Here is a 13,274-nt window from a genome sequence, read left to right as displayed (position 1 = left end):
AGAGAGAGAGAGAGAGAGAGAGAGAGAGAGAGAATTCTGCAACTATAAAAGTAAACTGCCAGGACTGAATGAGAATACACTTATTCCTATGCACAGAAGAAAGAATGAATGTGACTGCTCTTCTTTGTTCATAGTGTTGTGTTATTATCTAGGAGTTCCATCAGGATATGCATTATGTCTTTGGATACAGAACTGAACTAATGGTCTGTTTCTGGTCGTGTTATTTTGAATTAAAGAAGTACGTCTTAGTGAGATGTATGCCAACTATCAAAACACCAGTTCTTTCAGAATTTCCTCTCAATTGATACAGCTGCAAAAACAATCCTTCTTTTAAAATCTATTCTTAAGACCCGAGAGGAAGAAAAGCATTCTGCAATTCTTAACTCTGAACTTGGGCAAAAACTAGATTAGCTCTTGTTGCCTCCCTCTGTACGATGCATGGTTGCTCATCTGCAGGCAGTACTGAAGTTCATGTTCTTATTTACAAAGACTCCACGGGCTGTATTTATTGATTTAGTTGTTTGTGGATTTTTTGTTGTATTTGTTATACCAAAACAAAGGACACTTTACTTTCTTAAGAGACGGCTTTAACTGAAATAGAGTAGAAAACAAGGCATTAGTAACTGTCATCTTGTCTGCTCTTTCAGTTGTTAACCATCTTTCAATATCATGTACCAACTAAATTAGGATTCTTTGCTTCAACAGAAAAAATGTGAACGTTATTGGCCATTGTATGGAGAAGCAGCAGTAACTTTTGGACCATTTCGTGTTTCATGTGTAAGTATTAAGCTTTATAAAAGAGTTTTGTGGAATTATTGGTCCATTAGCTTGCAGTAGGTACTCTACTCGTGTCAGGCCTTGTATTATGGAAGAAACATTCAGTTGTTCAATATCAATTTTTACCAGACGCAAAAGAAAATGGTGGAAAGCAATGTGTGCATGTAAGTCTTACAGGATTTTTGGATTCCTTGTTATTTTTTTTTTTAAAGCGGGGAACATGTGCATTGGCTTTGTTTCTTTTTGTGCCATTTCTTTAACTTTACATCATGTAGTTTTGAATGTCTGTAGCTGATCAAGAACGTAGATAATATTCAAGTAACTGTTTCTTCCTATTGTCGCTTATGCTTTCTAGGTGTGTAAGAGAAATGAAAGTAACACTGGATTGGTTTACTTTTTTTGAGGAACATGAAGTTAGGTATCATAAATAGAGAAAGTAGAAACTAGACTTTTTCCTCTCTTCTCCTGACAGGATCTTTAGGTTTACAATGGCATCATGGCTTGTATCAGAAATAGTGCTACCGGCAGGAGCAGGGAGTTTATCATTACTCTGTACTCAGCACTGGTGAGGCCATGCCTTGAGTACTGTGTTCAGTTTTGGGTTCCTTACTACAAGAAAGACACTGAGGTCCGGGGATGTGCCAGAGAAGGACAACAAAGCTGGTGGGAGGTATGGAACACAAGTCTCATGAGGAGCAGCTGAGAGAACTGAAGTTTAGTCTGGAAAAGAGAAGGCTTGGAGGAGAGTGGTTACATGCTGAAACAGGCTGCCCAGGGAGGTGGTGGTGTCACTGTTGCTGGAGGTGTTCAAGAAATGTTTAGATGTGGTACTAGGAGACATGGGCTAGTGGAGATATATTAGTGGGAGGTGGATGGTTGGACTGGATGATCTTGAAGGTGTTTTCTAACTTTTGTGATTCTGTGATTCTATGATTAATTGTGAGGCATTCAGGGTGTGAGTAAAAATGAGGTATGCAGGAGCATAACCACAGAAATAATTACAGGATTGTAAGATTGGTGTTTCCTGGGTGGGAAGTAGTATCTGCTTGCCCTTGTATACATCTGGTGGTCTATCTTTGTTTATTCCATAAATTGAGGCCGTTTTGTCACACTTCTGGTTCTTGGAGCAGTGATCACATTGTCAAGACTTCACTTTCAGATCATGCCAAGATCCATCCAGCCTATCACATTGTGATGAAGTCCTTAACTAAAGAAGAGGAAATAAACTGTATAGGATGATCCTTCTCCTTACACTTGCTGCCAGCTTCTAGCAATGAATTTGTAGCAGTTCCTTGATTGGACATTGCCTCTGGATAATTAGTGTTTATATAATGCAGTGGACCATGAATTTGACAAACATTTTTGGTTTGGGATTTTCATTTTTGCTGTGATTACTTCTCATTGTAATGGCTGAAGCCATGTAGGTGATTCTGAGCTTATTGTAAGATATCTGACGTCACTCACTGCTTGTAATTTTCATGGCTGCTATATAAATGTAAGAAGATATCAATGTACCAATGTCTCTTCCTCTTAGCCTGAGGCTGATTTAGACAGCGGGTCTTTGTCACTTTCTCTTATTGCTGTTCTTACAGGTCAGTAGAACAGCCTTAACACTTTATTCTTCTTAGTTGTTTGAATACTTGTTTACACCAATTCAGTAGCAATTCAGTAATATATTTTAAAGGGAAACTATTTCTGGGTCCTTGCAGTCCATCTGTTTTCCATTCCTCCACTCTTCCTCAAAGTCTTGAAAAACACTTTTCCAATGCCTGTCCTCTTTTGTCATAACCTCTGCTACTTTTTCTTACATGCATCTCTCTTTAGACATGCATAATGTGCTGAAAAAAGGGCTCCTGAAATTTCTGTTGGGTCCTTTAGATTGTACTGATATGAGTACAACCTCAATCGTGGATTCACGTTGTACTTGAGTAGAACTGTCGAGTGATCATAAATCATCTTACTGTGTAAGATGATGTATATGGATTCTGTTGCCACTAGGTATGCAATATCTGCTTTAAACCTGCAAGGCAGTGCAGTTGTTGTCTTGATGGAAAATGATAAATACCCAGTAGGAGAAGGAAACAAAAACACATATGCAGTCTCCTAAAATTGACTGTGGAAAGCTGGAACACATGATTTTTAAGGTGTCTTCGAACTGTGCTATTACTGATGTTTTACATAAAACAGTATTGCTTAGTATAGGCAGTATAAACCTTCTTTGGAGTGCCAGCAGTGGATTTGAAAATTCTGAGAGGCTAGAAGATTTGTTTTTTTGGCCACAACCAAGATAATGACAATAAACCCATTCAGATGCTCTTCTCACTGAAAATAATCCCTGAGGAATGGATATCAAAATACAGATTGATAAGAGGTTGAAGTTTAGACGAGAAGTGCTACAGAAGGATAACTGGGAGAGGAAAACTAGATGAACAAAATGCATGGAGAAATAAAGCGAAAGTAGTATATTGTAATGCTTGTACTTAATGACGGTTTCAGGTGCAAATTATTCACTTGGAAAACCCCAGTTTTTATTTTAAGTAAAAGCAAAATCTTTCACAAGTATATTGTTTACAGCAAGATATGTTGGTTTTTGGTTTAGAATCAACATTTTAATTGTCCATCTTTGGGAAAATAACAGATATGAAAACTGTAAATTAAAAAATGAAAACAAACTCTGAGTTTGGATTTCAGTTATGCCCTCTATGTGTTCTAGTTACATATGTTTGTCTCTTTTTTCCATTCATTACTGTTTTATCTTCTTTAGGAAGCTGAGCAAGCAAGAACAGATTACTTCATTAGAACGTTATTACTTGAATTTCAAAATGTAAGTACATGAGGAATTCTGGTCTTATCTGTGACTTAATGGTTGCCTAGAAAGTTCTCTACAATGATACAGTGAAGGGAACTGATGAAAATCTCTTCACTTTTTTTAGGTGATGATTCTGTATGTATGTAAATTGTCAAACATAGAAGTGATGTTAAAAACTATAGTACATAAGAAAAGAGTAGTGAAACTACCTTTCTTTTTGGTTAGACAAAGGCATGTGGGCTTTAATATCATGCATTAACAACTGGAAAGTGCTGCAAACCTAGAAATATTTTATTCTTTATCCAAACTGAAAACATGACCACAGACTGAATCAAACTCATCAAAAGAGACTGCTTCCTTTTAGGTTTTTTTAGGCTGAGTGTAAGTACTTGTTCGAATTCGTTCCTCAAACTTTCATTTTTAATTAAGAGGGCTTTGCAATGCTAAGGGATATTTCTTAGGCCCGTTAATACACTTGTCTTGCTAAATAAAGCAAGAATGACAATATCATGATTTTTTTTTTTCCCAAGATTTCTATTTGTAGCTTTGGGGGGGAAAAAAGTTTTGTGCATTTAAAATGGTAATATTTGTGAAAAATGTGGTATATTCTTGCTGAGGTTGAGTTGTGTTGTCTTTTTGCTTGGTAAAGTTCTGCAAGGGGAAACATGGGAGAAATGTGTGTAATTATATAGAAGGATGAAGTAGAAATGTACTTTTAAAAGAGAGCTAAGCTGAATTTTTGAAGAGTTATCTTAGTGTTCAAGAATATGTCTGGTAACTCAATTTTTTATATAGTATTTGTTGGCAGTTAAATAAGATTATAATCTGTCTCATTGTGGAAAATATAGTTAATTTATCTTGGTTAAAATCTTTAGTCCCAAAGAGCTGCTGTAAAGCATGAAATCTGCTTTATAAACTGAATATCAGATGTGTTGATTATAAGAAGGAACTGTAACCTGTTAGATGAAATAAGAACACTTGTATTTTCATGTAAGGGCTAAGCATGAATGAACTTAAATGCCAAATTTGAGGTGACTGTATTTTTCTTAAAATGAACTCAGTAAATGAAAAAATAAATGTGGAACACTCCTGCAAAAATAGAAAGGTTGACAATCTCTTTTAAAGAATCCTTGTCATCCTTTCTGGCATGATCTATTAAGAAATAATCTATTACAACATAACTCGTTTATTTTCTTCAGCAGTGCTTTATTCCATTTCAATAACTGATATCGCAGCAGTTGTCAAAACCGCTTCTTAATGCGGCGCTGTTTGAGGGGTGATTTGTGTTTGCTGCCAACACCTGGGAAGCCACAGCAAGACGTGTGCTTCTGAGCAATTCATTTCTGTTGGTGTTTTCTGAATGCTCATAACTGACCATCCTATGAGTTTTCTGATATGGCAGCAATTAACTGCATAACAGTAACTGGTTTTTGCAGCATTTACTGGTACGATGAATTAAAAACAAAACCGAAAAGATTAAAAACCCCAAAGCAGAATCGGGTATTTTTATTACCCAAACTTTGAAAACCGGTTACTTCAGAAACTGTAAGGGGTTCATTATTTGCTTGTCCATACCACACATGCAAATCATATTCAGCTGCTTGACTTCTGTATTTTTTTCAGGATTTCTTTGAGGTTTTATCCTCTCAATAGTAAAAGATCTATGCTGTGTAGTAAAACACACACTGACAGAGAATTACAGGCTTATCCTGAAGAATTCTAAATATAGTCTTGGACCAAGGAGGTAAATGTGCTTTTGTGGCAGAAAGACCCTTCAACACACTTTCTAGAATATTTTCTAATTTTCTAGAGTAAGGACAACTTTTGTCCCTTCTGTAGAATGTTCAGTGGGATATCATTCAGAATACAATGGAGGGAATTAGGTTGTATGAATACAGGAAGTTCTCTGATTGCCGTGAGGAAAACTAGTTTGAAAGCTGAAGGTTATTATGAACTAAATCAATGGGCTTCTTAAAAAGTTACAATAAGGGGGACTGTGAAGAGTCCTTTTCATTTTTAATTTATATATAAAAAGCTTAGATTTAGAAATTATTTTTTGACTGTTCTGCCAATGTGGAAAAATAACTCCTTAAATGTAATTAAGTGGAAGTTCTTGATGGACCTTAAAGGGATGTATTTGTCTTCCCTGCCAATGACGTTGATTTTACATAATCAGTTGGATTTATTTTTGTTTTATTACACTGGGTATTCTTTTGCTAGCTACAGTGTTTTCACAGATTTAATCAAAGTTTATTTACTGAAACAAGAAATAGTTGTTTCAGTTGGAAGATCATATAAATTTCCATGTTCAAAAAGTCCACCAGATTGCTTCTCAGATTACTAAACAGAAGATAGCGTAGGTCCTTTAACCCGTAACGTGTAATAATGATAAAACTGTCATGCTCCTGCCTCTCCAGTGTATTATTTTGAGTGCGTGCTGGAATCAAGAGATGTGACAACAGCGTGGAGAGCTGCAGTACCAGTAGCTTTACTGTGGGCACTTTGGGTAATAGTGGAAGTGAGAATTTGAGCTGTTCTGTAAGGAATTCTGGTAGCTGAGTAACTAATGTGTTTTGAAACCTGCTGTTTACCTAAGTCCTATTATAAAATGAGCAACTAGGATAAAAGTGTATGACAGTGTTGCAAGTGTGAGCCAGCTTGGATGTAGCCTGAATTATTCTAAGTTCCTCAATTTTTACCTGCATGCACACTTCATTTTGCAGTCTGTCAAAGTGACATGACGGAAAATTTCCAGTTACTGGAGCATGACTGGAACAGGGGGTGGTTTCCTGATGGTCTTTGCCTTCCTTTCATCCTTTCAAAGTTTAAGACTGTAGGGACGGAGAATCTGTAAGATGGTGCAGCATTATGGGTCCTGTATCCCATATGTTCACGAGGTGTTTTCTTTACTCCTTCAGCAAACTGTCTTGCAATGTTTTCACCCATGCACTAGTAGTACACAAACATTTCAGAATTTCCTGGTTTTTGTTTTTTTTTTTTTTTAGCTGCTGTAAGTTGTAGGGTTGTTTTTTTTTTATATATACTAAAATGGTTTTGATTGTCTGGGCTATTAAGGAGCCTCACCAAATAATTTAATTCACACAAGCTCCTCAAATATGCATTATAATTAACAACTTTCATTCCTCCTCCCTTAGGAAACTCGTAGTGTCTATCAATTTCATTATGTTAACTGGCCTGACCATGATGTCCCGTCGTCTTTTGATTCTATTCTGGACATGATCAGTTTGATGAGAGAATACCAGGAACATGAAGATGTACCAATCTGCATACACTGCAGGTATCAAGTACATTTAGTTTTAAAGTTTATATACATTTTAGAAATTTAGACTTCTAGGAGTGGGCTAGTTTGATTCCAAATTGCAATTATTTTAGTTTTCTAAGAAGGAATATTTCCTCATGTCAAAACTTGGCTCAGATTGATATAGTCCTCATTGTCTTAAACTCACGTTGCAGTAGAATTCTATTTCAGTTGAGAACATTATCCCTGTGGCTCTTAAAACATTCAGATCCTCATTAGGACAAACTTTCTGAAGATCGTTTGTTGTGCCTTAGCCTGGCAGGTGGCTTCATACCACACAGTTATTCACTCACTCCCCCTCTTCCCAGGGGGGATAGGAGAGAGAATCAGAAACAACAAAATAGGACACACGGGTTGAGATAAACTATTTACTAAGATAGAGAAAAGGAAAACAGGTATGATGATATATATTATATATATTATATTGCATATATAGTCATATAAAGATAGATATATACATATATATACTTAAAAAAAAAAAAAAAAAAAAAAAAAGCAAGTGATGCAGGAGTAATTGTTCTCCACCCCCGGAGTGATGCCCAGCTAGCCCCCCAAGCTGCAGAAGAGGGTGCAATTAACTCCCTCCCTTCAAAGCTCCTCCTGCTTAATGTCATGTGGTATGGAATATCTCTTTGGCCAGTTTAAGTCAACTGTCCCAGTTCTTTTCCCTCCTAGCTCCTTGGGCTGTGAATTGCCTTGGCTTAGCAGGCAACAACAAACATTATTGTGTTATCAACATTGCTTAATGTACTGTATGTAGGAAAATACTCAGTTGTGTTAGTAAGCCGGGGAATTATAAATCCTTAGAGGCTTATTAATTCTGGATGTTCTATACAAGTGTTATAGAAATCTTCCGTCTTAAAGAAGCACGCAGATAACTTGCCTTTCTAAGCAATTGGGTCTAAATCCAAAAGGAACTTCTTTAGCGTGGAGATTAGTTTCACTTCGTTCTGTTTTTCTTGAATGCCAGTAGAACTTCACAGCTATGTAATTTATTGCACTGTAACTCTATCTGGAAAAATAGGTGTTTGTGCATTAGGAAGAATAAGTGCTACAGGTCACTGTCACTTTTTTCAACTTGTTTGCTAATAACAAGCAGAAAATACAGATGTGCTGCTGAAGCCAAAAAATGTGGAAACTCTTTAAATGTGTTCCATTCTTCTGCTTAGTATCTGTCATTAAACTTTGATAAAATCGCTATTGTTAAAGCAGTGGTAACTGGGAATAGTGCAAGAAAAGAGGCAATGAAAAAGTCAATATCAAAATGTCTTTCATGACTGCAGTTCTGGTCAGCCACAAGAAACTTGCATTGAAAGCTTTAATTTTGCTCTACTAAATTTGTTATTTGAAAATGTTATAGGTTTAAGCTTAAAATGATAGGTGGGGGAATTAAATGTTTTTGGTTTTATAGAACCAGAACAGAATTTGGGTTCTGAAAATATTGTAGTGCTTTTTCAACCATTTAAAACAGTTTCTAATGTACCTGTTTATGTTCAAAGTGCAGGGTGTGGAAGAACAGGAGCCATCTGTGCCATAGATTATACATGGAATTTGCTTAAAGCTGGGGTAAGGAACCTTATAAGAAAAAATTATGGCATTCCTCATTTCATAACAACAATTGATTGAGCTTCCAAATGTTCTGAAACTATGAAATGTCTGTGTGTTCTGAAATTCTTACTACAGGTTGGATGTTTACCTTCATCACATTCATGCTTTGGTGTGAACTTTCCATTGACATCAAGTTTTTATTTTTTTGGGGAAAAAAAAAAAGCATTGAACTATATTCCTCATTTGGATGTATTTCAGTTTTAAGTGATTTTGAATGTTGTTTCCAGCATCTCTGATTTTGCAGCTTTTGAAGTCTTGATATTTAGAATGTACAGAGATAATGTCTTCTTGGGGTTTCTAACTTTGAAATGTTAATGTTCAGGTGTCGCGTTAATGCTTCCATTGAATGTCTCGTTTTCAGAATGCTTTTAAATGCTCTCATCTGGTCAAAATGTAATGTTTAAGAACAAGTTCTGGAGAAGAATTGCTTTATAAAAGAATTTTTAGTTCATTTTAGTTAATTGATTGTTTACACTTGCAGAAGTTAGACATCCAAAAGTATTGCTATTTTTACAAGCAGTTACATCCATATAATTGACTTCCTTCTATATTTCAGAAAATACCTGAAGAGTTCAATGTATTTAATTTAATACAGGAAATGAGGACGCAAAGGCATTCTGCAGTGCAGACAAAGGTATAGTTTGTTTTAAAATGCACCTTATGATAATATACCATTAATTCTATATAAAGGTCTTGTGCACTAACTTTTATCTGATAAACTACTATAGGAGCAGTATGAACTTGTCCATCGAGCCATAGCACAACTGTTTGAAAAGCAACTGCAAAAATATGAAAGCTGTACGGACTGGAAGATTGCAGATGGCGTGGTATGTGCCTTTCCCATATGAGTTTCCATCAGTTGCAACTGTGGTTGAGGTTTTTGTTGTGAAGTCTTATTTTTAATTGTTAATTCCTGTTAAGGAAGATGAATAACTTGGTTTGCACTACAAGTGCTTTTTGCTGAGTAGGGAGTTATTCTGTACTTAGCTTACACTGAAATTTGATTGTAAGAGTTAAGTTTGATAAATAACAGAATAGTTGCCACATACACCAAATGCCAACTGTGGTGGGAGAAGTAATAGAAAGAATTTTTAGTATGGGTGAAAAGCAAAACTTAGCACATACATCAGTTTAGATTGAGGTATCTTGGTGAGGTGATAGTAGTTGACAGCTGAACTGTTTGGTATCTTGCTTTGACTGGCATTACTTGCCCAAAAGCTGATGACAAAATGAAAATGTCTGACTTTCTGCGAGTTACTTGTTAAATGGTGTCATGAAGAACATGTTAAAATGAAATGCTCAGTTTGCACATAAGTTTGTGTGTATGAACTGAGCTTAATTCATCCAATTTTATTCTCCCTTCCTCCCTGCCATCACTGTAGTGCTGGACCCAGTTTTAAACCAGTAGATTTGCATTTATCTTTACTACTGCACTTCACTGCAAAAAATCTTTAATTTTAGGGATTTAGCATTTTTACATGGTTCTTTGTAGGAAGTCTAAAACACTTTTCATTCCTGGAAAAAGCAGGCATTTTTCTGTTAGTTCTCTTAAAACTGTCTATTCATGCAATAGTTCTGAGGCTTGTAGTCATCACTGAAATAACCTAGTAGGCTAAGTACAATGTGGGTAGGGCAGATTGTTTTAAGTGAGTTGAGTTTGATATTCAGCATAATTGGAGTGGGAATTTTCATTTTACTTATGATAAATAAATGTGGTAGCTTTTGGAATATGTAGATTCATTACATTTGTACAAAATAGATTCCTAATGACATTACTTTGTCTTAAAATAAAAAAGAAAAAAAGAGGCATAAGAGTCTGCAGTATCTTCTAGCTATTTGACTTTGATCTGACCTGTATCTGCACTCTTCCTAGAATCAAAAATGTTTCATGTTATTGACATATATTCCTGAATATCTGTGGTCTGGAAGAAGTGCTGAATGAGGTGACATAGTTTTTTGGTGCATGTCTTAGTGCCCTGGAATGTATGTTTACTTTGAGATGAAACTAAGCCTGCTGCAGGAAGTTTTCAAATCACTCTGTTAAATGTAGTGGAATATGTTTAGATTCTGTCCTAGATCCTAATCTATCAGAATGTAGCCTATCAGAAGTGAACATTTATCATTTATAGCAGTAGTGGGGCAAGTGAAAAGTGTTAGAATGGGTATATAGGAATAAACTCATTAAGTTAATGGGTGGTTAGAAATGAGTAAAACGTGGAGTTCTTGAATGTTTGGATTGTGTCTTGTCTTCTGGCTTTGAGCATCTCTTAAACATGGACAAAAATGTTTTCTATTACCAAGAAAGTACTTTGCTATGAAACAAAATCATTGCTTTATACCTGTGGAAAGTATGGATACTACAAGTGTAGAATCCTGCTTATGTGAGGGGTTTTGTGTTCAGTGAAAACAATTGCAGATAAAAGAATGGCTCTACTTCTGATATAGTACTAATGTAGGATGCTGAAATGTGTTCTGTTTTGCCCGCTTGTCATATTATGAATATTATGTATTATCTGAAGTTTTGGAGTACTCCGTAAGGTTGAATTTGTAGTTTTATTGTCCAATTGCTTTTCTTGAATTGAGTTACACTTTGTAAGCAGTCTTTGCCAGCAACATCACAGTAAAAAATTTATCTGATTGGCAATGAGTAGTAGTATTCATAGAGATGTAACTTAGGCACAATGCTGAACGTGTGTTCCTGTGAACTTGCCAACTCTGCCCTGTTGGAAACAATACTGTACAAAGTCAACAAAAATGCACTCATGTTTAGAGTTCAGTTAGGGTTGTATCTTAATTACTACATTTTGAGAGAAGAATTCAAAGTCTTGTAGAATAGTATAATATAATTACTACATACTATTACACAGTTGTACTTATTGTGAATTCTTAGAACTGTAAATGTGTTTAAAATAATACGCAGTGTCTAAAGCACAAGTAAGTGGAAGAAAAGGTTTCTTTAGACACAGATTGTACTTTCAACTGTCCCAGTACTAGACAAATTCCAAGGCAAAGATGAAATACTGCTTGGAAGTAGGAATTTCACAACCAGGTAAGTGAGTGAGGTACTAAATTTGATGGTCAGAACTATTTTTTATTCCCTTTTTGAATAGTTGGATTCTTGATGTCTCAAACAGTTAACTGGGGGCTGAGTCTAAGACTTGATGACTCGGTTTGAAATACCAAGCTGAGTCTTAGACTCAGCCTTCCTTCAACTGAATCTCCTGGTCATCCTGTTTGGAGTTTCCATCTCTGTTTTTTTTTTTTCTTATTAAATCAAAAGATTACACTTAGTTTTAATTTTGGAAATTATGCAACAGATGTGAGCTGATTTGTGTTGATCATCTAATAAGATATCAGAGTTACGTCAGAATATTTTTGAGTTATTTGAGGGGCATCTCTGTGGGCTGAAGTGCATATCATGTTTGTCATGGAAAAGTGAATCAGATGGATTTTCATGAAGTTGAATGTCTTGTATGTAGAAAAATCAAAATTGTTTAAAGGACAAAAAAAACAATAAGTATACTACTGCTGAGAAATATTTCTTACTGAATTTTGTCACATCTTGACAGTAAGAACCATGCTGCAGTACTGCAAGTCTTTCTGGTTTTTCCTTATCCACTTAATTAATAGAACTTTTTCTCCAGAACATGACATTGTTAGTACTCTTACGAATCACTTATTCTTGTAAAAGTGGCACATTTGTTACTGTAGTTTGTGCTTTTAGAAGCTGTGGAAGAATCTGCTGCTGTAAGAAGAATGTGGATATTCAAAACATTAATGGTTTGACAACTAGGCCAAAAGTTTTCACCAGTGCAATTATCATTGCTGTTTTGCATCTTGGAGGGAGATTTTGGACCATTATAGCATTGTAAAGAAATCTTAGCTGTCTTGGGAGACATATATCTTGCTGTCTATGATCAGAAAATTGTATTCAATCCGAATCATTTGAGTGTATTATTTCAGTCTAATATTTCCTTTATCTGCTGATGCACTGTGGTTCTCAGACAATAAGGACTAAAGGAATGCCTTGATTCCTTTTGAGGGAAACCATGAGATTACTTCTGGAAGAGTCTTTGCGGGATATCTTCTAGTAATTTACTAGTACAAAAAGCTTCTGGCTGACACGACATTTTCTGTGACTTCTAAAAGGAAATATTGCAGTTCCTGGGCGGATTTCTCAGTTGTAGGTGATGCCTTGGAAGTCTTGGTCTAGAACTGCGATTCTCTATTTAGTCATTTAGTGACAGTTTGGTTTCATACTTCGAACACAGGAGGTTACAGATGGTGAGAGAGACTTTCCCTTGGGAGATGATAGCAAAATTTAGGTCATCATACCAAGTTGAATTCAGAAACGGTGTCTGCTATGAGAATTCCTTGTTGGTCTTCATTAGCAAAGGAACATGAGTTACTCTGCACGTATTTATACAGAACAATATAACCTGTGCTTCTTGTCCAGGTGATTACCATGATTCTGATACAAGCCAGGATGCCATTGGCCTTTTTGGCCATCTGGGCACACTGCTAGCTTGTGTTCGACCAACACCCCCAGGTCTTTTTCTTCCAGTCTTTCAGCCACTCTGCCCCAAGCCTGTAGCATTGCCTGGGGTTGTAGCTAAAGTGCAGGACCCAGCACTTGATGTTGTTAAACTTCATCCCACTGGCCTCGAGCTCGTTGATCCAGACTGTCTAGATCCCTCTGTAGGGCCTTCGTACCTCCAGGCTGATCAGCACTTCCTTCCAACTTGGTGTTGTCTGCAGATT

The 13,274-nt window shown here is 36.1% G+C and overlaps 1 protein-coding gene across 1 annotated transcript in view; it reads left to right on the top strand.

The window, feature by feature from the left end:
* The first annotated feature begins 167 nt into the window (after positions 1-167).
* Positions 168-13,274, top strand: part of PTPN12 (protein tyrosine phosphatase non-receptor type 12) — a 33,082-nt gene continuing 19,975 nt past the window's right edge. The window contains exons 1-7 of the mRNA XM_010728841.3: positions 168-248; positions 688-777; positions 3,542-3,601; positions 6,742-6,884; positions 8,405-8,471; positions 9,070-9,147; positions 9,242-9,340. Coding sequence (XP_010727143.1) covers positions 168-248; positions 688-777; positions 3,542-3,601; positions 6,742-6,884; positions 8,405-8,471; positions 9,070-9,147; positions 9,242-9,340 — 618 coding nt within the window. The remainder of the gene's footprint in view (positions 249-687; positions 778-3,541; positions 3,602-6,741; positions 6,885-8,404; positions 8,472-9,069; positions 9,148-9,241; positions 9,341-13,274) is intronic.

Source organism: Meleagris gallopavo, chromosome 1, assembly GCF_000146605.3.
Source record: "Meleagris gallopavo isolate NT-WF06-2002-E0010 breed Aviagen turkey brand Nicholas breeding stock chromosome 1, Turkey_5.1, whole genome shotgun sequence".
Classification (NCBI taxonomy): Eukaryota; Metazoa; Chordata; class Aves; order Galliformes; family Phasianidae; genus Meleagris; species Meleagris gallopavo.
This window is presented reverse-complemented; position numbering and strand designations above follow the sequence as displayed.